General features: G+C 46.8%; 1 protein-coding gene across 5 annotated transcripts in view; it reads left to right on the forward strand.

Moving 5' to 3' along the window:
* The window catches only part of SCUBE2 (signal peptide, CUB domain and EGF like domain containing 2), an 89,860-nt gene that overhangs the window by 26,515 nt on the left and 36,965 nt on the right, over positions 1–26,380 (forward strand). For 4 of the 5 annotated variants that reach the window (XM_083164617.1, XM_083164619.1, XM_083164620.1 and 1 more), the window contains exons 5-11: positions 13,277–13,402; positions 15,549–15,665; positions 17,221–17,295; positions 18,076–18,192; positions 19,906–20,028; positions 20,571–20,687; positions 25,866–25,988. In XM_083164617.1, the coding sequence (XP_083020743.1) occupies positions 13,277–13,402; positions 15,549–15,665; positions 17,221–17,295; positions 18,076–18,192; positions 19,906–20,028; positions 20,571–20,687; positions 25,866–25,988 (798 nt within the window). The remainder of the gene's footprint in view (positions 1–13,276; positions 13,403–15,548; positions 15,666–17,220; positions 17,296–18,075; positions 18,193–19,905; positions 20,029–20,570; positions 20,688–25,865; positions 25,989–26,380) is intronic. The other variant, XM_083164618.1, reaches the window with a different exon arrangement.

Here is a 26,380-nt window from a genome sequence, read left to right on the forward strand (position 1 = left end):
ACCCCCTATACACCCCATATACACCCCCTATACACCCCATATACACCCCCTATACACCCACATACTCAGGAACATATTTATAAAAAGTACAGAAAACATTTGCTAAAAAACGCAGGCATACTAGTAAATAAAAACTTACATCGGGCAATATGGCGGCGAAGTGATGATAGCAACACTGGCTGCCGCCGGCGCAGGTCAGACCAGCGCCGCTCAACTTGGCCCAGGCTCCTGTGAACGCCGGTCCGGGCGAAGATTAGCTGGCGGGCAGCATTATATGCCCGCCGCTTGTCATTATTTGACACATAAGGGCCCCTGGGCCCCAGGCGGCGGTCCATGACCTCAACCAAGGCCAATAGCTCCTGGGTAGAAAACGCCCTAGCCCTGGTTGAAGTCATGGTGGCAATGGCACAGTTATTAATTGCAGGTACATATATCACTTTTGGTGCTTGCTGATTGGTGTAAAAAATTGTTTGTTTGGTATTAACTTTATTAATCCTTCTTACATTAACAAACTGGATGCGAATAGAAACTTACGCGGACCGTTCCGATATACACAGACCAAAACCAACAGCATGCATTCAATGTATAGAGAGGAACTGTATGTACAGTGTGCGAAAAATAATACACGCAAGCGTCTACTTACAAATACGCTGCTTAAAGGGGGGCACAATACACCGTTTTCCATGGAGAGACGTACTGTATATACAGTGTGCGGAAAATAATACACGCAAGCGTCTACTTACAAATACGCTGCTTAAAGGGGGCACAATACACCGTTTTCCATGGAGAGACGTACTGTATATACAGTGTGCGGAAAATAATACACGCAAGCGTCTACTTACAAATACGCTGCTTAAAGGGGGCACAATACACCGTTTTCCATGGAGAGACGTACTGTATATACAGTGTGCGGAAAATAATACACGCAAGCGTCTACTTACAAATACGCTGCTTAAAGGGGCACAATGCAACATGTTGGTGTATGACAATTTCAGACTCATTACATATGTAAGGAAAGCATTATAACGTGATGTTTTGAAATGTGACTCACAAAGCATACACGAACTCCAACAGATACCAGCTGACAACACTCATCATTGGAATGACAGGTGCACACATTTCACGATGCAGAACACAATGCTCCACAACCTGTGTATGTGCATATACAGGTGATTGATCAGGTGCGCGGAGACCTGCGGAATTTAAGCGGCAGTTATCGGCGGGAAATATCGGCGTAAATTAGCAAGTCAATTGCGGGAAAAAATATACGCCCCCTTGTTCATGGCGGGAGATTAACATATAAATATTCAGTCAGATGCAGGCCACAATTGCTGCAAACATGTCTAGTTCAGACGATTCCGCAGCTGAGGACGCTCTCCAGAGAGCCAGAGCAGAATCCTTGCTGGAAAGGTTGAGGCAGAGGGAGCAGGAGAGGACAAGGAGGACCCAAGACCAAGCGGGCCCCTCAGTAACAGGCCCTGTTCAACCTCCACCAGCTCCACAAGGGCCAAGCAACCAGCCAGAACAAGAGGTTGCATCTCTCCAAACAGGTGTGACCCAGCAGGTGCATGGTGAGAGAACTGGGGCCACCAGAAAACGAGCTGCAACATCTAGGGTGAGGACTGAGCAGGATACCACCACCAGAAAGAGAAACCCTGCATTTGTAGAGGCCGAAATGCGAATTCTAGTGCCCAGGGCACGCGAATGGATTGAATTGCCAACCAGGAAGCCGGGTGCCAGTGCAAGGAGAAAACTTTGGGACAAGATCACAGAGGAAGTGAACCAGGTGGCACCAGTGGTCAGAAATTGGGACGCGGTGAAGAAAAGGTTAGTGTGTTTGTCAGGGCTATTTTTCAGCAGGCTCCAGCAGGAACTGAGGCCCTTATTCTAGTTCACTCTTTCTGGCCAAATATTTCTTAGATGGACAAAACCATGTGCACTGCAGGTGAGGCAGGTGTTACTTGTGCAGAGATAATCAGATTTGGGTGGGGTTTTACACCTGCCTCACCTGCAGTGCACATGGTTTTGTCCATCAAAGAAATATTTGGGCAGAAAGAGTGAACTAGAATAAGGGCCTCAGTTCCTGCTGGAGACTGCTGAAAAATTGCCCTGGTCTTTGTCCCCCTGATGTCATATGTGTGTACATATGTTACATGTATGTTTTGAGACTAATAGAAAGGTGTGTTTGTAGATAGTGCTACACTTCAATGTCACATGTGAACACAACCATGTCTAATAACCCACATTGATATATGAAACATGCACCATTGGTGTGATGTGAGGTTATGGGCACAGTTCTGCTCATGTGAAGTATGTGATGGGACAAGAGAAAGTGTGTTTTTGAAAGAGTTGTTGTAACATGTTCCATATGATGCTACTGAAACAAGAATGACCAAACTGTGCACATGTAGCTGGTGAGAAACTACACATCCCAGTATGCCATTCCATAGTTAAATTACTCCATAATAACCACATTGTCAAGCTATGGTGGAATGTGTAGTTTCACACCAGGTGGAGGTGCATAATTTGGCCATGGATGATGTCATGTCTGCATAGTGATGTATGTATGTGCATTTAGTGGCCTAATGAATGAGATGAGACACTGAAATGCCTCCTAATTGAGACATGAATGTGTGTGTGGGACACATATGGCAAAAAAACATAAGATCACCCACACTAGGAAATGTCACGTAGCTAGGGGTACCACATAGTCCCTTTAATTCCGGACACATATTAATTACACAGGTTCTGTGGCTGGCTGACTTCAAGACTCCACTTCACCTAATTTTAAACTGCCACAGAACCTGTGTAATTAACATGTGTCCGGAATTTAAGGGACTAGGTGGTAACCCTACACCTAGCACAGTGGTGCACATATCTCATGGTGATATTTGTATTTTTAAACTTGTAGGTGGACTGACTTCAAAACGGCAATGAAGAGGAAGATGACTGACCGGTACAACCACAGCATGTCCACCGGGAGAGGTCCTATGCCCGACCATTTGGAGTATACCCCCCTGGAGCAGGACTCCTTGGACGTGATTGATGTGGGGGAGGTCAGGGGGATCTCCAATATGGACAGTGAGCTCCCGGCGGAGGTCTTTGCTGCTGCTTTTGATGGTAAGTCACAGTAATGCATTGTATTTAGAAAGATATTTTTTATTGCGTATGTGATGGTGACATTGTTTTCAATTCTTATCCTAGAAGAAGCAGAAACCCAGGATGTACCGGCAGCATCTTCCTCTGCAGAGCCACAGGTGGAGCAAGTGGTCCAGCCTCCACCAAGACGTCGCCCCCAGCACCAGCCACAGGAGACATGGGATGAGAGCCTGTTGGTGACACTGGAGAGGATCGAGCAGCAAGGGGTGGATGCTGCGATCCGTCAGCAGCAGGTGGCGGAATTTCTGGCGGAGTGGAAGGCCACAAACAGGCTGCAGTGTGAGGCCTTGAACCGCATTAACGACACTCTGGCGGCTGGCATAGTAAGCATTGGCCAACACCTCAGCCGCCAGAATGAACTTCTTGCGGAGCAGCTGTCCACCGCCAGGTCCCTAAGGGACAATCCCCCATCTGCTGCCCCACCCCAAGCTGTTTCCCAACCTTCCACCTCTGCTGACCCTCCTGTGTCGACTAGGGGAAGACGCCGCAAGGCAGCTGAGCCAAAGGCCCCTGTCCCCAAGGCCCCATCTAAAAGGGGGAAAAAAGGGCCCAAATAATGAGACCTGGTTCACTTCCTCTGTAGTTGGACCCCAAATGTTTAAATTGCACTGGACATCCGCTTCCTGAGTTGGTCATCTATCCATTTGCGTGCCATGGGCATAAAAGTTCGTATTTTGACCTCTACAAATGCAGGATTTTTTTTTTTGGTGGTGTGTATCTTGCTTAGTATTCACCCTGGTTGTTGCAGTACGTATTCTGGTGTCCCCATTTCTTTCACCATTGCATTTGCAGGGTAACACATGTTTGGAGATATGCAACCTCTTGTTCTGGCTGTTTTATTATTTGTGTGTCTATTTTATTTGTTTATTTGATTTCTCACATTAAAGTGTGAAATAAGCTGTGATGCTGAACAGCAAATAAATTTATTTTACAAATTAAATCAACATTGTGGTATGTGTCATTTCTTGTGTGAAAAAAATACTAGATCTATGTGTACTTACTGACCAGGGTATTTTTGAACATTTGTTGAAGTGTGGTAGAAGTTTCCCATGTGTAACCCTCTCCATGGCCATTCCCATGTTCCTATCCAACTTTTCCCTGCTAATTAGTTTGTGTCAGCACATGTGCAGAGCAACTTAATAGGTGAGAAAGCAGTTTGTGTGCAGGTGAGGTAGCTCCTACAGTAGTAGGTAAAAGCAGGTCCAGAACAATGCTTTCCTCATGGAGTGGGTGAGGCAGACAAACAAGGGTGAAAAGGTACATTTGTGTAGGAATGCATATGTGTCCTCACTAAAAAAAGATGTGTGAATGGGCCAAACATGATAAAATAGCTTGTGAACAAACATGCATAACTTTTTAAATATATATGATTTTACAGTGTCATAAGCAGATGTAGGAATCCTTTGTTAGAGAGATGAGAGTGCAATAATGTGATTGGTGGCATCTTACATCCAGAGTGTAGTCAAATCCAAATCATAGCAGATGAGATAGTGGTACAGGTCATTATTTTGGGTACTATACAAAGATTGTGTGCAAAATAGTGGTCATGGGCTTTAAACATTGCTGAAACATCCTTTGTAGGTGTTAGATGTGGTTTATGTTATTGTATCCTAAATACAAAACCTATGTTAGTATTAGAGTGAACACGTTGACACATGTCGACTTGTGTAGATTGAGTGTGCTACTGTGTAAAGTCTATGAAAGCACGTAGTGAATGTGTCTAACTGTTTAGCAAATAGCTACCTTAGCATATATAAGCAGGTCTTAAAAAGATTCTTACCTTAAATTAAACAAACCTTTAAATGTGGAGAAGTATAGAAAGATAAGCTTCCAATGTGTTTGCGTGCTGTGTGTGGCTTGCAGGCAGTGAAATAATGGTTTGGACTTAATAGACTGCAGCATTGCTTATTACATTCAGGTGTATGTGTTTGAGTAGTAATCAGCGTTAATTAGCAAACTCAGGCGCACGCTGGCATGCGGTATCTGTAGGGGTGGTCTGAGCTGGCGGTTGGCGGGCGCTTGTCTGGTGTCCGAAATGAACGGTGCTTTAGTCATTTTTGGTGCACACCCCCGTGTACGCCCATATTTACGCCCATTTTCCCTCATTATTTCGGCCGCTCCCCTCATCACGCCCCTATGCCGCCCCCAATGGCCGTACACTCGCGTACAGGTTTTTTCGCACGTAGAGACCCGTCCGTAAGCGTTGTGGAGTGGTCGCGCCTGCGCATTAGCGAATTTACGCATGCGCAGATCATGAAAAACCCCGGGACGTACGCGTACGGCCCGGCCGCTCCAACCAGAATAAGGCCCTGTGTGTGTGTCCCCCTCGTCCATGCCGCAGCGGGGGGGGGGGGGGGGCGGTCTGCGGGACGTCGTCCTATCATGGTGCGTTCACTGACATTTTTCAGGCACTTGATGGATTTTTCAGTTTGAAGACCTGCATCCACTAGTGAGATATGGGCACTTTGATTCCGACGCATTGTTGCGATGGATCGCATGAAAAATGTCATATCGCAGGTCCATTTCTTGCGATTCCTTTGCGCCTCGCGGTTTTAGATCATACGGGCTGCCATATATATTTGTCGCAGCCCGTAGCCCTTGCTGGGATCGCATACGGGGGAAATTGTTTGATGGTGATTTTCTCTGAGAATTTCCTCCAGTTTATTATTTTTTTGCCGGTTTAAGCGGATCTGTTTCCTCCATGTAGTAGGGGGCAGCCATTGGGTGGCTCATGCCTCAAAGAGGTCACCCGTTTTTAGTTTACTGTCGGAACCATGGTTGTATTACCAGATTACAGTTTCCCAGCCTCAGGGATGCCTAACGACCATCGACGATTCATAATCATCAATGGTTTGTGCCAGCGATGGGGGAGAACCGGAAGGTCTCCCTGCATCCATGGCACAACATAACCAACTTGTTTTTTTGTTTTTATCAATGTGCCAGACACAGCATTGATTTGCCCCTGACACCTCTGAAGTCCCACTCCGAGGTTCTGCTTGGCTCATGGGCCAGTCACTCAGAGAACAGGGATGGCCATCGATGGTCATGCATTCCACAGTTGGCCGCTTGCCATATCGCTATCGATGGTAACTACACCGATGGCCATCCGTGCCGTCTCTCTCCTTCTGTTCCTGAATGCAGCTGGTGTCTACTTCCTCTTTTATACTTTTGTTGTAACATTGTTGCTGCCATGAAACAAACAAAACAGATTAAACACTTAAGGTGTGAACACATGGTGCAACGTGGGGATCGATTCGATATCGGAGGCCGCCAGGACCCAGCAGGGAGGGAGAGACGGCGTGTGGGAATGACGACGCGGCGCAGGGGTTACTGGTAATAACAGGGCAGACTTACTTTATTTTTCTCATTGACTTAAATGACTTCAAAAATTGACTTTCACAGAAATATGGCAATGTGCAGTCACCAACACACACTGATATTCACATTCATATTATTGTTTTGAAAACGAAAAGCGTTTTCCCAACTTTAATTATATACAAACTAAACCGGCTTCAATAAATCAGCCCTGAATCGTGGATTGTATAATAACTCAGTGAGTTATTTTAACCCTCCAATTAAGCTACATTTGCTGAACTAATATTGACAGTTGACTTCCACCTCATTCAGTGTAATGTGGGGGAGCCAGGAAGCCGAGGGGGTGTTATTGCAGGATCAGGTTATAGAGTGGGTTGGGCCATTGTAATGATATTATTGCAGTGTAGTGTAACTCTGCGCATCATTGAACACTATAGCCTCAGTGAGTTGATTTGATGATTGTTACAAGCTATGAAGGATGAGGGGGGTCTGTGGTGTGTGTGTGTGTGTGTGGGGGGGGGGTGGCTTAGATTGGTTGTCAGCCCAGCCAGAGGCGCCCTGGGATTTTGTGCAATTTGTTGCAGTCCCTCCAGGGCTCGGAGGTCAGTCAGTGGATGATTAAAGGGCACATTAAGTGTAATTTGAAGGCTCAGATTGAGACGAATGGACTTGGCTTGATCAGTAGACGGTGAAGGGAGGAAATGAGGCTGGATGAGAGCAGGTGTTGTGCTCGGAGCAGAGCTAAAGTTTCTCTTCCAGAAAACCCTGTGGTTCCACTGTATAAACATCTGCAGAGCATCCCAGAGCATAAACCACCAACTCTAATTCTTACACTCCGGCATTTATCTCCCCGAAAACCAATACTGACGCTGTTCTGCGTGGAAGAGACTTGGCCATATTTATAGTGCTGAAAAGGGCTGGCTGAGGCGCAGTGAGATTTGCGCCATCTGGTAGGAGTTGGGTCATTTACATGCAAAGTGCAGAGCAATAACAAGATGTCACTTTGCAGAGTGCAGTAATACCATGTTCTCATTGCCGCCCGTGCACAATCCTAGGTTTTTGATCCCGTTTTTTTGCCAGGGCACAGAACATCTCAGCTCACAGACCCCCTTCACACTGCACCTTGGACCTGGGAAATTCCTGGGTCTGCCCCGTTCACACTGGATCCCGAGTCTGCCCTGCCAACAAGTATGAGGAATCTAAGAGCAGATTTTATTGGCTGTTGAAAGAGCATCTTTGATTGGACATACGGACACCACTACTCTTCCTCCGGTTGAGATCATGCCCCTTGGAGTACTGCTTACAAAGTGCATTAAGTTTGTTCACAACCTGTTGCAGGGTTTATGGATGCCGCGGGCAGACAGTATATTTGAGATGTTGTAGTACACTGTCGAATCCTTGACAGTGCCAGTCACTTGCTTCTGTATTTCATCCTCCCCTCTCATAGCCAGCAGCTTTAGCACCTCCTCATCCCTCCACATGTCACATGATCTCATTACCCAATCAGCTTGCTTTTTCAAGTCCTGTGTGAAAAACCCAAGTTGCGCCTTTTCACACTGGCGTACACACGTGTAATTCACAGGAATAACCCTGCAAAAAACCCATGTGAAATTCCAGGGGCATTACACCCGGGAAATTCACTCACACCCATTCACACTGAGCCACGACACAGGAAATTACCGCTTGCCCTGGCAAAATCCCGAGTTTTTGAGGCAGTGAGCACGGGATATTATTAAGATGTTATAGATTTCTGGTGTGGGAGTGTTTTTCATGGCATCCGTTGTGTTATCAGATGGCATTGTGATGGTTCCGTAGAAACATAAAAACATACAGAAAAATGGCATTGGTGATAACTTTGTCCAACTTTGTAAAGCTGTAAAAGTTTGTGTCTATGACATACACCGTTAGAGGCGGGTGGTGTGCGTCCTGCTGGGCCAGCTTTAGCGTCGCGCCCACCCTATTGTTTGTCCATTAACCGCGGCTAGTCAACAACGCGTGTGCAGCACGTGTGGCTGCTGTCATTGTAAAATACATTGGACCTAAAAAAACACAATAAAACAAGTTGGACAGTCTGGAGACAAAGGGGGGAATTCAGTTGTTAGCATGCTGGAAGCCAGCAGAGGGCACCCAATGGTGCTATTCAATTGCTCTGTTCAGGCACAATCATCTGCCGGCATTTCAGTTTGTACTCCCTGGGGGTGGCGAGCTGGAATAAGCAAAAGGTGACCCGTTTGAGGGCTCAAATCGGTCTTTTAGCTTTGCGTGCATAGGGAAGTGCCTTAAATGATGACAACAATGATTATTAGAACTGTGCCACATTATGCAGTGTACCAGCTTCTTCTACCACATTTACTGTATGTGTGGATCTGAGCCCCCAATATTGCACTGGACCAGAGAGCAGCTGCCAGGAGGAAGAGACAGGAGCCTTACCATGAAGTGGGAGATTGTGAGCTTAGAAAGTGCAGCACTGGTTCTATTATGTTTGTTTAACCTTTTGCTGACCACTGATTTAAATGTTTGAAACAGCCTGAACTACAGACCATCTGTACTGTTAAATATGAATACTGTATTCCTTACAGTATCCGTTGTAAAAAGACCAATATTCAGGGATTTTACCACTCCCCCAGAATCCCATACTTACTCCAATGCGCTGCAGAGTAGGAGATTTTGCATTACATATGGACCCCCCCCCCCCCCCCTCTAAAAATCCTGCATTTACCACTGGCGCTTTAAATATGGCCCTGCGATCTCCCATCACTTTAGATCAGGCATGTCCAAAGTTTGGCCCTCCAGCTGTTGTGAAACTACGCATTCCTTTATAGCAAAATTGCAAAGGCATGATGGGACTTATAGTTTCGCAACAGCTGGAGGGCCATAGTTTGGACATGCCTGCTTTAGATGGTAGAACAGGGGGTGATAAACAATTGAATTCCATCCAAAGAAAGATCAGGGAGAGTAAAGAGGGGGAGTGTGAGGGATAGAGAAAAGAAAACAGATTAAGTTAGAAAGAAGGAAAGGGGGAGAGAGAGACATGATAGAAGGGGTAGTAGAGGGCTGAGCTAGAAAAATGGGAAGAGATACAGGTAAGAGGGGCATGTTTCTTGTTGGGGAGCTCTGCAGTGGGCCTGTACCTCCCTGTGTGCTGTACAAGGATCTGCACCAGCCCTCCTCACTGTTCATGTGTCTGTACCAAACGTATTGGATTACAGTAATATGTGTAACGCTGCTCCTTCTGTTACTAGGAAACATACATAAAACGGAACAATCAGTAAATCAGTAAATGTTTAGCACTGATTAGAGGGGGAGTAACATTAATACCCCTTTCACACTCGCAGAGCCGGGTCACACCCGGGAATGTGTTCCCGGATGCTTCCCGGTACTCTACCCGGGAATGTACCCTTTCACGCTGCACTAAGACCTGGAATAGACCCAGGACAGCTCCATTCACACTGATCCTGGGAAATCCCTGCAAATACATATGCATGTCATTAGAAATGGACTCCAGGGCTCTGAAAGATGACATCAGCATTTGTGAGCCCAAGAAAGCTCCAATCAGCATCTTTTTTAAATTCCCATGTACCCAATCCCGGATACGGGACCATTCACACTGACCGCATCCCGGGTCGATTCCGGAATCTACCCAGGTCGGGACCTGGGTAGCAATCCCGGAATGTTCATCCCGGGATATTCTTTCAAGACCCTTCCACACTGAGCTAAATCCCGGGTTGATGCGCGTTCATGTGCAAAAACCCGGGATATTTTTGCAAGTGTGAAAGGGGTATTAATTGACACTCGGAGACCCTCAAATCACAATTTTAGCAATTCCTGTATTTGAGATTAACAACATGTAAAATTGGAATTACATTTGCATTTGGGCGGGAAACTGAGCACATTTTAGTGTCCACCCCCTATTCCGAAGATTGTATCTCCCCCCTATGTCAGATATTGACTTACTGAACCTGGCAGGTCGTTGGGAGACCCTAACCCGCTAACACTCAACTTTTGACCCTATGATTATGAAGCAGAATGAAACTTAACACAATCCAGAGACTTTGTGAACCGTACTTCAGATGCCAAGGTCTTTATTTTATAGGCTGTTACAATGCCGGGTTCAGTTACATGGAGGACTTGGTGTTTTCTTTAGCAGAAACTGAGTATTTCAGAAAAGCTGCCTGATGGATATACAAGTTCCCAGCATTTTCCCATATATTTATCCTCGCTGTTATGAAGCCAACGTCAACTTGCAATATTTCCAGCAGCTCGATCTGTGGTCATCCTCAAAATACAGACGGTCAACTCTCGAGACAGGGGAGAGAACCGGCGGGGGCTGCTAATGCAGAATGTGCGTATTGTAGCAAGGGTTTAACTATCAGAGAAATGGGTCTAGTTCCCATGATTTATACACAAGAGCTGCTTTTTAGTGTACGAGAAAGAGATCACCTTACGCTTTGGATTCAGGCTGGGGTGCGTAACTTCAGTGGTGGCAGGTCAGTCTAATCTCTGTGGCCTGAACTTCCAAATCTCCTAGTATCTGCGTTACATTTACCCTGGCAGGTACGTAAGCTTGGGTCTTTATGGAGCAAAATTGCGGTTTTTGTCTACGTCTTCGGAAAACAGAAGCATTTTGGGGGGAAAGATAAAGGGGAGGTTGATGGAAGAAATGTAAGGAAGTGTCTGTGTCTCAGACATGGGGGTCAGTACAATGAGGGGCGAGTTTAGGAAAGCGAGTTTGTTACATGAAACTTCCATATATAGCAGCAGTGCGTGAACCCGCGAGATGTAAGATTCAATTAGAAATGCTGAGACAACTGTGACCATAAGGAAAGTCATTACAGCTCCAGGTACCTGTCTCACATTGCACCTCTATGTACCTGTCCCAGATTACATCTCCAGGTATCTGTCCCACATTACATCTCCAGGTACCTGTCCCACATTACACCCTCAGGTACCTGTCTCACATTACACCTCTATGTACCTGTCCCAGATTACATCTCCAGGTATCTGTCCCACATTACATCTCCAGGTACCTGTCCCACATTACACCCTCAGGTACCTGTCTCACATTACATCTCCAGGTACCTGTCCCACATTACACCCTCAGGTACCTGTCTCACATTACATCTCCAGGTACCTGTCCAACATTACACCCTCAGGTACCTGTCCCACATTACACCCCCAGTTACCTGTCCCACTTTACAACTCCAGGTACCTGTCCCACATTAAACCTCCAGGTATCTGTCCCACATCATTACACCTCCAGGTACCTGTCCCACATTACACCTCCACGTACCTGTCCTACATCATTACACCTCCAGGCACCTGTCCCACATCATTACATATCCAGGTACCTGTCCCACATTACACCTCCACGTACCTGTCCTACATCATTACACCTCCAGGCACCTGTCCCACATCATTACATATCCAGGTACCTGTCCCACATTACACCTCCACACACCTGTCCTACATCATAACACCTCCAGGTACCTGTCCCACATTACACCTACAGGTACCTCTCCCACATCACTACACCTCCTGGTCGCTGTCCCACATTACACCTCCCGGTACCTATCCCACATTACACCCCCAGGTACCTGTCCCACATTACATCTCCAGGTACCTGTCCCACATTACACCCTCAGGTACCTGTCTCACATTGCACCTCTATGTACCTGTCCCAGATTACATCTCCAGGTATCTGTCCCACATTACATCTCCAGGTATCTGTCCCACATTACATCTCCAGGTACCTGTCCCACATTACACCCTCAGGTACCTGTCTCACATTGCACCTCTATGTACCTGTCCCAGATTACATCTCCAGGTATCTGTCCCACATTACATCTCCAGGTACCTGTCCCACATTACATCTCCAGGTACCTGTCTCACATTACACCTCTATGTACCTGTCTCACATTACACCTCTATGTACCTGTCCCAGATTACATCTCCAGGTACCTGTCCAACATTACACCCTCAGGTACCTGTCCCACATTACACCCCCAGTTACCTGTCCCACTTTACAACTCCAGGTACCTGTCCCACATTAAACCTCCAAGTACCTGTCCCACATCATTACACCTCCAGGTACCTGTCCCACATTACACCTCCACGTACCTGTCCTACATCATTACACCTCCAGGCACCTGTCCCACATCATTACACCTCCACGTACCTGTCCTACATCATAACACCTCCAGGTACCTGTCCCACATTACACCTACAGGTACCTGTCCCACATCACTACACCTCCTGGTCGCTGTCCCACATTACACCTCCCGGTACCTATCCCACATTACACCCCCAGGTACCTGTCCCACATCATTACACCTCCAGGCACCTGTCCTACGTTGTGTCCGACTCAAGCCCCTTGTCTTCTCATATACACTGTAATATAGAACTGGATGTAAAAGTACAACTGGCACAAACCGTATGCCCGCAGTGTGGCGTTTCCGTTATACTTGCACGTGAAGGGCCGGTGTGGTGACCCAAGTCACTCAGTCTGATTTACGTTTGTTAGAGGATGTATCTTCCGTAGACTTAGGAGGTTATTTACTAAGATGGGCGTTCTACTGACTATGAGATGTTGCCTATAGCAACCAATCAAATTCGACTTATTATTTAGCACCTTTTAATAGAGAGAATCTGATTGGTTGCTATGGGCAACATCCCCCATCTTCAGGTCTGAATAACCCCCTTTGTACAAATCTGGATCTGTATAAGAACTTTGAGGCTTAGCCAAATTCTGAAACCGCTCCCGTGGGCACGTGTCTTCCCTAACGCTATTCTGTGTGTGTTTCAGAGGGGCTCAGCTGTATGAACAAGGAGCACGGCTGCGCTCACATCTGCAGGGAGATCCCCAGAGGCGGCGTGGCGTGTGACTGCAGACCGGGATACGAACTGGCAAAGAACCAGCGGGATTGTATATGTAAGTTACCGTGCTGGCGTGCGTTCTGTGGCCCTTATTCTGGTTCACTTGCAAAAGCAAAAACCTTCTCAAACAAACAAAACCATGTGCACTGCAGGTGGGGCATATGTTACTTGTGCAGAGAGAGTTAGATTTGGGTGGGGGTTTACTTCAAAGTGAGATCTATATTGCAGTGTAGAAATAAAGCAGCCAGTATTTACCCTGCACAGAAACAAAATAACTCACCCAACTGTAACCTTCTCTGCACATGTTACATCTGCCCCCCCCCCTGCAGTGCACATGGTTTTGTCCATTTGAGAAGGAATTTGCCTTTGCGAGTGAACCAGAATAACCCCCTGTATGCACTGAACACGTGTAAGGCCGATTAGGGACAGAGAATGCATATGGATTGTAAACACAAAGCTGCCGGAGTTTGACTGACTGGAAACCGGTGTTTGGGGGTGGTAACGGGACGTTTTCTGGGAGTGGCAGGAACAATGTAGGAGTGGCCAAGCGTTTTCAGGGAGGGTCTCTGACATCAGCGTTGGCGTCGCTCAGCTTGTCTGTGTTGCAGATCAGTGGAAGGGTCAGACTTACTTATTTGCACAGACTGCTAAAACCTTTCGATGGTTCGGGAATCGCGTATACATTTGCGAGTCAAAGCCGCTTAGCAATCCATTTGCAGATTTGTACGGGGCGGGTTTTCTTTCTGCATGGGCAGCGCCTATCTGCTCCCAGTCATCGGCAACCTTACAGATCAGTCATCCAAGCTGAATTGGGCCCCATAGTCTTTAACCATAAGCTGACAGACACGAGCTGTGGGAACTACAAGGGCACCAAATCCCAGGGCGATAATAGGCCCAGACAGCTTTACGGCATCAGTTACACTTACATTAGAGGCCTTCCCTTTTAGGTAAAGTGGTTGTAAAATGGCTGTCTCTGGAGGGGGAGGGTAATATTACATTAAGTAGGTGAAGGGGGAGATGTTTCGACAAGCTTGTGGATTGGAGATAAGTGGGGGTCTGGGGTGTAATGAATGGGGTGAGCGAGCAGACAGGGGGTTGTGTAAACAGCAGCGAGTGCTGGAGTGTGGAGAACATTTCTGTCATAACAACACTGCCATGTGCTCCCCCTACAGCAAATGCTTCCTATAAGGGTGATAACAGAGACAATAGCTGCATTTACTGTGTCCCTCTGATCCGTACCTCAGGTATTCCTGGTGTACCATGTGCTCCCCCTACAGCAAATGCTTCCTATAAGGGTGATAACAGAGACAATAGCTGCATTTACTGTGTCCCTCTGATCCGGAACCTCAGGTATTCCTGGTGTACCATGTGCTCCCCCTACAGCAAATGCTTCCTATAAGGGTGATAACAGAGACAATAGCTGCATTTACTGTGTCCCTCTGATCCGGTACCTCAGGTATTCCTGGTGTACCATGTGCTCCCCCTACAGCAAATGCTTCCTGTAAGGGGTAACAGAGACAATAGCTGCATTTACTGTGTCCCACTGATCCGGTACCTCAGGTATTCCTGGTGTACCATGTGCTCCCCCTACAGCAAATGCTTCCTATAAGGGTGATAACAGAGACAATAGCAGCATTTACTGTGTCCCTCTGATCCGGTACCTCAGGTATTTCTGGTGTATCCTGTGTTCTTCGGACAGCATACCGTTATTGTCTCTGTTGTCACCTCTTATAGGAAGCCTAGAGTAACAGTATTTGCTGTGTACTTCTGATCCAGAACTTCAAGTATTCCTGGTGCTCCATGTACTCTGAATGAGGCTGATCAAAGCTGTGCGACTGAATGAGGCTGATCAAGGCCGGCGCAGACGTCACACGCCCTCCCTTAAAACACCTGGGCACGCCTGCATTTTCCCTGGCACTCACAGAAAACATCACCACCAACGGCCGGCTTCCTGTCAATCAAATTGCGAGGGGATTGCGATTAGATTAGGTGCTGTTTGGGCTCGCGCATGTGCACCACGCTTGTGCTGTCCTTCAATAATCGATAGGCTTGGGAATTCGCACATCAGCGATCCACTCTGAATAACCCCCTTATATCGTGTGCGCTCCCCGTTATACATGTACTCAGAGGAGATTTATAGGTCTTTGCATTTATGTTCCAATATTGCTGTATTCATTGTAAATGTTCCATTCTATTGACAGTGACCTGTAACCATGGAAACGGAGGATGTCAACACACGTGTAATGAAACGGATGTCGGGCCTGTTTGTGTATGTCACCCCAAGTACGCCGTGCACACGGATGGCAAGGCCTGCATCGGTCAGTGGGATTATTACTGTTATTGTGAATATTATACGACTGCATCTTAACAACAGTGTTTGATTTCTAGTGTGGTATATTAGGTTGACACTATCTGGGTCGACATGCACAATTTCGACACTGGAAAAGAGAGGACGGTACTTGTTTCCTAGCACGGCCACAATCGCGGGTAATTTTTAGTGGTCTGCGATGCGATCGACACGATGCCCGCGATTTCCCATTGAAATGCATTGAAAAAAGTCAAAATCGCGTCGGTCGCATCGCAGGCGGCTAAAAAAGCATTAAATGGTCCAGACGAGATGCCCGCGATTTCCCATAGGGAACAATGTTAAATGCCTCAATTTACCCAAATCAACATAGGGAACAATGTTAAATGGGCCAGAAACCCCCCAAAACACCCCTGAACAGTGAAATGGCCCCCCAAAATTAGTTAACGCCACCCCACGATCAACGTGAACCCGAAGCGTGGCGAGCGCAGCGAGCCCGCGAGGGGCGGCGGTACGCGTCCTCCGACCTTTTCATACCCCCACTATCCACGTCGGCGTGGAGTTGAGAATAGATTAGTGTGGCGAGCGCAGCAAGCCACCGAGCCCGAAGCGTGGCGAGCGCAGCGGATACCTGTGAAGCCCGCGAAGGGACGCGTTTACCTGTGAAGGTATCCGAGTCCCCTCGCGGAGCTCGCTGCGCTCGCCACGCTTCGGGCGCGGTGGCTCGCTGCGCTCGCCACACTAATCTATTCTCAACTCCACGTCGACGTGGATAGTGGGGGTATGAAGAGGTCGGAGGACGCGTACCGCCGCCCCTCGTGGGCTCGCTGCGCTCGCCACGCTTCGGGTTCACGTTGATCGTGGGGTGGCGTTAACTAATTTTGGGGGGGCCATTTCACTGTTCACGGGTGTTTTGGGGGGTTTCTGGCCCATTTAACATTGTTCCCTATGTTGATTTGGGTAAATTGAGGCATTTAACATTGTTCCCTATGGGAAATCGCGGGCATCGCGTCGGTCGCATCGCATGTGATTTTTTAGCCCGCATGCGATGCGACCGACGCGATTTTTTTACCTGCGATGCCCAAGATCATGATCGGTGTGGCCGTGCTAGGAAACAAGTACCGAGAGGACACATGCAAAATGGTAGACACAGAAAAAGGTTGGCACTTGAATGGGTTGACATGAGTTTTTCACCTTTTTTTGGTGTCAATGTCCACACGCGTGGACCCCTCAATTATTGTGTTGCGGCCCCTCAGAGTGGGCCTATTCCCAATCAGAGTCTACAGGAATGTTCAAAAAAAATGTTACAAATTAAAAAAAAATCATGTTGACCTGTTTATGTGTCGACCGTGGGCACGTTGAACTTTTGCTTGTGTTGAGCTTCTGACAGAGTTGACCGTGTGGTGTCGACCTGGTGGCCCATAGACAGTGTCTATCAGCCATGATCCCCATTACATTGCAATTTTGAATCTGTAATTCCAGCAACACGTGCACCGGTCAGGAAACATTTCTCATCCCGTAGAGGATATTAACATCTTGACGCAAATACGTTATTTTTTATCCCCCAGAGAAAGAGGAAACTGACGGCAATTCTACGTCCGTGGCTGAGATGGATAAGAGGGTGAAGCGCAGACTGGTGATGGGTAAGCGGATTGCTAATGATACAGCCTCAGTGTTTCATATTACAGACCGCCCTTGTTCTAACCAGCGGCGACTGCTACCTGCTTGTGCCCTACCCATGCAAGGAGAGGAGGAGAGGCTACAACCAGCCCTGGGGTCCTCTCACCTGTGCAATGTACGCACTAGCTGCAAAACACCGGCTTGTATAGACTGAAGAGGCTGCAGCCCCTTAGAAGAAGGATCGGTCCAACGATGAGACAGGCAGTGTCTTCCTACCGGAAGCACGCTCTGTGATAATAGCAGCCTGGTCTGGCAGTCCCTGAGGGAGAAATCTGTCGTGTGTGTGTGTGTGTGTGAATGAAAGGTAGCACTTACAATACGTCACTGCCAGCCTCAGAGAAGCCAGCTCAGTCACGGAGCAACTGGCTCATTGAGGTGGTGGATTATATTGGGGGAGGGGCTGCAGTCCAGATCAGCTCTATGGAAAATCTGCCTAGCATCTATGTGCTACATGCAAAAGCAGCCAGTATTTACCTTGCATGCAAACGTATTAAATGGATTTGCATGAATTTACTAAGATGGGAGTTCTATTGAAGATGGGCTGTTGCCCGTAGCAACCAACCAGATTCTACTTCTTATTTAGTTAGCACATTCTAGAAGATAATAAATATAATCTGATTGGTTGCTATGGGCAACATCCCATTTCAGTAAAACTCCCACCTTAGTAAATTCCCCCATTGTGCGCCATTTAAGGCTAATGCAAAGTAACAGTTGTGATAGTTACCCATGATTCTCTCTTCTAGAAACCTGCGCTGTAAATAACGGAGGGTGCGACCGCACATGCCGGGACACATCGACGGGCGTACGCTGCAGCTGCCCTGTCGGATTCACGTTGCAGTTTGACGGGAAGACGTGCAAAGGTGGGATGTGATTAAGTAATTAGGGCTGGGAACGGCGGTGACCCCCAGGCGGTGTTCCTGTAATGATTTGCACTTAGATACTAAATGCCCGTCTCTGTGCCAAGGGAAGGCGGATGCGCTCAGCCCGGGGATGATTTATAGTCAGGTCTCATTGTAGATCTAGCAGAATAATGGGCCTGATTCAGAGCAGCCTAGCGAACAGGTAAATGCCACCCGCCGAACATCCACCCTGCCCCGTTTGCGTAGACATCCGCTCGCATGCTGCCGCACGGGCGGGAGATCATTCGATGGTCGTTCACCATCGAATGATTTTTTTCCCCTTCGTTAATAACAGTCAGTGTAGACTGACTTTTATTGTGGCCAGGGATGGATGAATTCGGGGCGACGCTGACATCATGTGACTTCAGCCGCCCGTCAAAAGCAGGCATCAACACACCTGCGTGCACAAACCCCTAACATCGGACGGGGGGAGCAAATTCGGCCCGCAACTAGCCGGTCGGAATCACCTCCAAGGTGTGTAATACTGTCTGCTACATTGAGGGAGAGTCAGATGCCCACTTTATCTCTCTATAATGGACCAGAAAGCCACCCTATTAACCACATTGTCACACAGAGGGGGAGGTGTCTCAAATCTTGGAGAGAGAGATAAAGTACCTACCAATACGCTTTTGCAATTTTTTCAAACACTGCTTGTAAAATGTCAGGAGAGGATTGTTTGGTGCTTTATCTCTCTCTGCTTTGTCTCTTCCAGGAGGATATAGCAAGCCGTAGAGAGAGATAAAGTGGAGGAGTTTCCCAAAGCAAAGTTAGCTTCTAGCTGTCATTTCAGATGCTGTGCTTGATAAATGACAGTTATAAGCTGATTGGTGGCTTTTGAAAACTTCTCAACATTGGGGTTCTATGGGCTTCTACCGCAACCCTCCGCCACCCCGCACCGACCCACCGCCGCCCCACACGGACCCCCGCCGCCCCGCATCGCCTCCCCCCCTCACCTTTGTCCGGGCAGCACAGCCCTGTGACCTCCTCCTCCCTGCACTGATCCTCTTCTGGGTGCAGGGAGGAGGAGATCCCGGCGCAGCAGCAGCGCCGGGTAAGGGAGGGAGGGGAGAGCCGCCGGGTCCCGATGGGACCCGCTGATTCTATCGCTGTCCTTTGCCATAATTATCGCATATGTTAGTGCATATGCGATAATTATGTATGCGATGGGCGGAGCTGGGGTGCGGATGTTAGAACATCCCCCCCTTTATCTCTCTCCACAACTTGGAGGGAAAGCTCTAAGGGGGTTATTCTGGTTCACTCCTTCTGGCAAATTCCTTATTAGATGGACAAAACCATGTGCACTGGTGCAGAGAGAGTTAGATGTGGGTGGATTATTTTGTTTCTGTGCAGGGTAAATATTGACTGCTTTATTTTTTACACTGCAATATAGATCTCACTTTGAAGTAAAACACCACACAAATCTAATTCTCTCTGCACAAGTAACATCTGCCCCACCTGCAGTGCACATGGTTTTGTCCATCTAAGAAGGAATTTGCCAGAAGGATTGAACCAGAATAACCCCCTAAGACTTGATAAATCTCCCCAAAATCATAGGATCCTTGCTGGACTTTATAGTACAATTTTAATAAGAATGTTTGTTAAATGTTTTCCCCAAATAAACATTGTTCTTGTCATTGTAATAATTCGTAATTTTACCCAATGGGGATGTTTCAGATGTTGACGAATGCCAGGGCAACAACGGAGGATGTGACCATTTCTGCAGGAACACCGTGGGGAGTTTCGATTGCAGCTGCGGAGCCGGGTATAAGTTACTTACAGACGAGAGGTCTTGCCAAGGTACAGTAGGAGCTCTATCTACTGACATTCAGAAAATGGCCGCTGGGATGGTCAGATAAGTGAGGGGTCTTTCATTGTTGAGTCATGGAATCAAATCCATCTTCAACAAAGGGAATCATTAAAAGAACAATTAATCTCTCCTCCCTGCTCACCTTCTAATGAACGTGTCACCTACACTCAGTGGAAGCAAACATGTTGGGCCTCCATGATGTCACTGATAGCCGACAAAATGGCAGCCTCCACTGTGTGTGATGGGGTCACTCTGAGGTAATAGGCATTCTGTAGGATATCAATTCCCTGAAGTAAAGATTTGGGGATGTGTGAAAGAGATTATATAAGTGGCACCAATTTTTTAAAATGTCAACTGAATAAAAAATACATAACCTATTAATGCAAGTAACCCCAATTATGTAAATCCATGTATATGGAAGCCCCAATAGTTTTTACCCTCACGCTACTGGTATGAAATGCATTATTACCTGTAGTGCTGCAAATAGAATTGGCCAATGACTGACTTCCGCCTTCTTGCCTCCAATTTGCAGATATTGACGAATGCTCCTTTGAACGCACATGTGACCACACCTGTATTAATTACCCAGGATCCTTTGCCTGCACATGTGACAAGGGTTACACTCTGTATGGAGTCACACATTGTGGAGGTAGGTACCACCCGGGCTATGGGGGGGATGGAACAAAATTATAAATTAAAAAGTTTCCTCTATGTTTTGAATATTCATCCAAAAAATGTGAAAAGAAGTTTATCAATAGTTATGTTTGATATTAAAAACTGTACATGTATTGTTTTTGTACAATCAAAAAAGAAAGCAAAAATTCCCGCTACCCCGACCTTTCCCCTCCTCCTGAACATTGGCACAGAGAGGTCCTTATTCAGCGTTAGTTGAAAATGTGTTGTTGAAAACAGCCGCTAAAATGTTGAATCTGCTGCCTTTTTTTGACAATCTGCGGCCAGTTTCGACGATCCACAGGCTTTCCGACCGATGGAACATTTCCGACAGTCGGAAAGATCGAATAGGTCGAATGTAAAATCGACAACCCTGTGTGTCTCCATGTACGGGACCTCAGACTGTCAGCAGCCCCGTGGCTGTTTCTCACCTGGTCAGATAGTTCACCAGAGGTAATATTAGCCCCAGGAGCGGCCTGTTATACAGGACACCAGTCTATGTAGTTCACTTACTGGGTAGTAATTTAGCTGCGAAGTTCAGGGCTGTTTAATTGTAATTACCAGACAATTATGGCAGTCTCGTTAGCAAGTCCAAGTCACTTCCTGTAAACAGCCTGACGAGCCGGGGGATAAACGTTGACTATTTATACCTGCGTCTGTTTGCGCAGCACACGCCACAATGGGGCTACTATAGTAGGGTGAGGAGAACATTCACTGCTGGGTGACAGATTTTCTGCCTCTCCGCTCCATTCCCACCGGTAGCTGCAGTGACCTTCTCCCCAATCCTCCTGTAGACACAGACAGCTACTGGTGATGTCACACAGAGCACCCAGGGGTCTTGCTAAATACACATATGCATTCCCCAGTGCTCTGTATCACGCCTGCTGCTGCGAAATATCTAACGCTGTGGCGCACATGCCCGATGTAGACCTGCAGATGATTATTCCTTTGTGCAATCATCCAATTTGTTAAAGCTTTTTGGAGTTAGTTTCTGTATAGAGAATAGCTAATACTGATCGGGTATATATGCAACAAAGCAATGTTCTGCGGATCTCTAGTGAGGTCAGGGATGTAATAATCTGCAGGATAGATCACTATATTACTGTCAGGGGGTATATATGCAACAAAGCAATGTTCTGCGGATCTCTAGTGAGGTCAGGGATGTAATAATCTGCAGGATAGATCACTGTATTACTGTCAGGGGGTAAATGGGACAGAGCGATGATCTGCAGATCTCTAGTGAGGTCAGTGATGTCATAATCTGCAGGATATATCACTATATTACTGTCAGGGGGTAAATGGGACAGAGCGATGTTCTGCAGATCTCTAGTGAGGTCAGTGATGTAATAATCTGCAGGATAGATCACTATATTACTGTCAGGGGGTAAATGGGACAGAGCGATGTTCTGCAGATCTCTAGTGAGGTCAGTAATGTAATAATCTGCAGGATATATCACTATATTACTGTCAGGGGTTAAATGGGACAGAGCGATGTTCTGCAGATCTCTAGTGAGGTCAGTGATGTCATAATCCGCAGGATATATCACTATATTACTGTCAGGGGTTAAATGGGACAGAGCGATGATCTGCAGATCTCTAGTGAGGTCAGTAATGTAATAATCTGCAGGATAGATCACTCTATTACTGTCAGGGGTTAAATGGGACAGAGCGATGTTCTGCAGATCTCTAGTGAGGTCAGTGATGTCATAATCTGCAGGATATATCACTATATTACTGTCATGGGGTAAATGGGACAGAGCGATGTTCTGCGGATCTCTAGTGAGGTCAGTAATGTAATAATCTGCAGGATAGATCACTATATTACTGTCAGGGGTTAAATGGGACAGAGCGATGTTCTGCAGATCTCTAGTGTGGTCAGTAATGTAATAATCTGCAGGATAGATCACTCTATTACTGTCAGGGGTTAAATGGGACAGAGCGATGTTCTGCAGATCTCTAGTGAGGTCAGTGATGTCATAATCTGCAGGATATATCACTATATTACTGTCATGGGGTAAATGGGACAGAGCGATGTTCTGCGGATCTCTAGTGAGGTCAGTAATGTAATAACCTGCAGGATAGATCACTATATTACTGTCAGGGGTTAAATGGGACAGAGCGATGTTCTGCAGATCTCTAGTGAGGTCAGTGATGTCATAATCTGCAGGATATATCACTATATTACTGTCAGGGGTTAAATGGGACAGAGCGATGTTCTGCAGATCTCTAGTGAGGTCAGTAATGTAATAATCTGCAGGATAGATCACTATATTACTGTCAGGGGGTAAATGGGACAGAGCGATGTTCTGCAGATCTCTAGTGAGGTCAGTGATGTCATAATCTGCAGGATATATCACTATATTACTGTCAGGGGTTAAATGGGACAGAGCGATGTTCTGCAGATCTCTAGTGAGGTCAGTGATGTCATAATCTGCAGGATATATCACTATATTACTGTCAGGGGGTAAATGGGACAGAGCGATGTTCTGCAGATCTCTAGTGAGGTCAGTGATGTCATAATCTGCAGGATATATCACTGAGTATCTAGTGTCATAGGGAGAAATGACATCATTTAAAGTACTTATAATACTACAATATATACAACCAAAGCCAATATTATACTTGAAAAAAACCCCAAACCTCAAAACACAACAATAAAAGAAGCGTAATGCGATACAAATCTATCTCCCCTGACGGAGGGGTTACAGCCTTGGTTATCGCACCCTCTTCAGAAATAAAGTGTTGACGTAACCGCATTGTAGACTTTTGCCGGTGCAGCCACTAACCACAATGAAATCATAAAATGCCAAAAATATCGTTTGCAAATGCCAAGTGTTTCCTTGCGGTGCAGAAACTCTGCGTTTAGTCAGTTATTGAAGCGGTTGTTGTAGCTGGAAAATCCCCGGCTCTGTGAAAGTGCCGATTGTCGGCGGAGCGGGGTGAGCTGTCCTGTTCCCAGAGCCCAAAATATTCACTGAACTTTCTCCTAAAACTGAGCACTCTGGAAACTTGGCAAAGTCCGTGTGTCCTCTGTGAAAGAGGGGCTCTTAGTTTAAAGGGGTAGTGTCTCTATTTGTATATTCATTACTTCCCCCAGAATGGCCATACGTATCCTAAATAGACTTCTAACTACACACATGCAGCATTTTACAGCCTTCATCGCCAGTTTGTATATTAAGCTTTATAAGACAGAAAAAAGCCTCTTTGCTCTTTATACAGTCTCTATAGTACAGCATGAAATACTCCTGCCAAGACTCAGCAACAAAATACCTATACATCGTAATTGTGTTAGTAAGGACACAGGAAGAGAATATTGAAGACGGACCCTGAAAGGGTCTGGCCTAGCATATAGGGGCGTGACCCCACAAAACATTACCCACGAGCTATGCCCTCAGTCCCACTTTCTAGTGAATAGATGCCACCTACATGCACATGGCTCCTATTCGTTGCTAAGTGGGTGATACTCTGTTCCTTCCACTAAGTAACTCTCAGTCTGTGGGCTCCCGCTGCCTCCATTACCATCATCGCATCAAATCACCATACCGCCCAACTGTCCCACTTTTTGGGAACTCTCCCATCTGCAGGGAGGAAGAGTGGTGGGCCTTCCAACAACCACCCCACCACTCCTCCTCCCTGCAGGTTGGAGAGTTCACAGACTGAGAGTTACTGAGTGGAAGGAGCTGGGCGCCAGCAGTACAGAGTATATCAGGAGATGAGTGATGTGTCAGTGAGGACAGGGCTACATGTGACAGGGGCAGTGACATGATGTGAGGAGGGGAATGGAGGCACCAGGAAGCCACAGACTGAGAGTTATATAGTGAGAGGAGCAGGGCCCACAGCAGCACAGAGTATATCAGGAGATGAGTGATATGTCAGTGAGGACAGGGCTACATGTGACAGGGGCAGTGACTTGTGTGAGGATGGAAATGGAGGCAGCAGGAAGCCACAGACTGAGAGTTATATAGTGAGAGGAGCAGGGCCCACAGCAGCACAGAGTATATCAGGAGATGAGTGATGTGTCAGTGAGGACAGGGCTACATGTGACAGGGGCAGTGACTTGTGTGAGGATGGAAATGGAGGCAGCGGGAGACCACAGACTGAGAGTTATATAGTGGGAGGAGCTGGGTCCCCAGCAGCACAGAGTATACCAGGAGATGAGTGATGTCAGTGAGGACAGGGCTGCATGTGACAGGGGCAGTGACATGATGTGAGGAGGGGAATGGGGGCAGCAGGAAGCCACAGACTGAGAGTTATATAGTGAGAGGAGCAGCGTCCCCAGCAGCACAGAGTATATCAGGAGATGAGTGATATGTCAGTGAGGGCAGGGCTGCATGTGACAGGGGCAGTGACATGATGTGAGGAGGGGAATGGAGGCAGCAGGAAGCCACAGACTGAGAGTTATATAGTGAGAGGAGCAGGGTCCCCAGCAGCACAGAGTATATCAGGAGTTGAGGGATGTGTCAGTGAGTACAGTGCTGCATGTGACAGGGGCAGTGACATGATGTGAGGAGGGGAATGGGGGCAGCAGGAAGCCACAGACTGAGAGTTATATAGTGGGGGGAGCAGAGTCCCCAGCAGCACAGAGTATATCAGGAGATGAGTGATGTGTCAGTTAGGACAGGGCTACATGTGACAGGGGCAGTGACTTGTGTGAGGATGGAAATGAAGGCAGCAGGAAGCCACAGACAAAGTTATATAGTGGAAGCAGCAGCGTAACCATCAGCACAGAGTATATCAGGAGATGAGTGAGGTGTTATTAAGGACAAAGCTACATGTGACATCATGTGAGTGTGAAATGAAGGCAGAAGGAAACCACAGACCGAGAGCTATATAGTGGAATGAGCATAGGGACCCCAGCAGCACAAAGTATTATCAGGATATGATGTGAGGAGGGAAATGGAGGCAGCAGAAAGTCATAGCCTTAAAAATATATAGTGGAAGGAGCAGGGCCCCTAGAAACACAGAGTATTTCAGGAAATCCATGGTGTTGCTTTCAAAAGCAACCTTTTAGTAGACAAATTTTGTACATTTGAGTTATTTTTAGAGTCTCGCTCCGTGTTATATCTTGTTTGGTGATCTGGTGATCTGTGAGGGGAATCTGTCTGAATCTGCCTGCACTTTGGGAAAACATCACTTAATCTTTTTTTTTTTCCAGACATCAACGAATGTAGCATCAACAACGGGGGCTGCGAACAAACGTGTGTGAATACAGTGGGCGACTACTACTGCCAGTGTCCCCTCCGCTACAAACTGCATTGGAACCGCAAGGACTGTGTGGGTAAGACCCCTCGACCCCTCCCCACAGCCGTCTTCACCTGGATATAAACCCCCTCCTCTTGTTACCCCAACATTTCCTGTATATGTGACATTGTAGATTAGTAAATCAGCATGAATATCCTCCCACATATGTCTTCTCGTGTTAGAAACACTGAAATTATTTGTTTGGTTTATATGGAAAAAAAAACAGGAGATACTTCATATTTGCAATCTTTCTCTTCATCTTGTGAGTTATGAATGGTCTGCATGTATGCACACATGTCTGTGATATCTGTAATAATGTCGGTCTGTGTTCCATGATCACTAGATGCTTGTTTCTTGCACTGCATGCTGGGAATCCTCCCTCAAGCCGCCATTTTGTTGTGACTGAAAAATGTTGGGTAAAACTACAAT

This window comes from Crinia signifera, chromosome 11 (genome assembly GCF_055691185.1).
Source record: "Crinia signifera chromosome 11, ASM5569118v1, whole genome shotgun sequence".
NCBI lineage: Eukaryota > Metazoa > Chordata > Amphibia > Anura > Myobatrachidae > Crinia > Crinia signifera.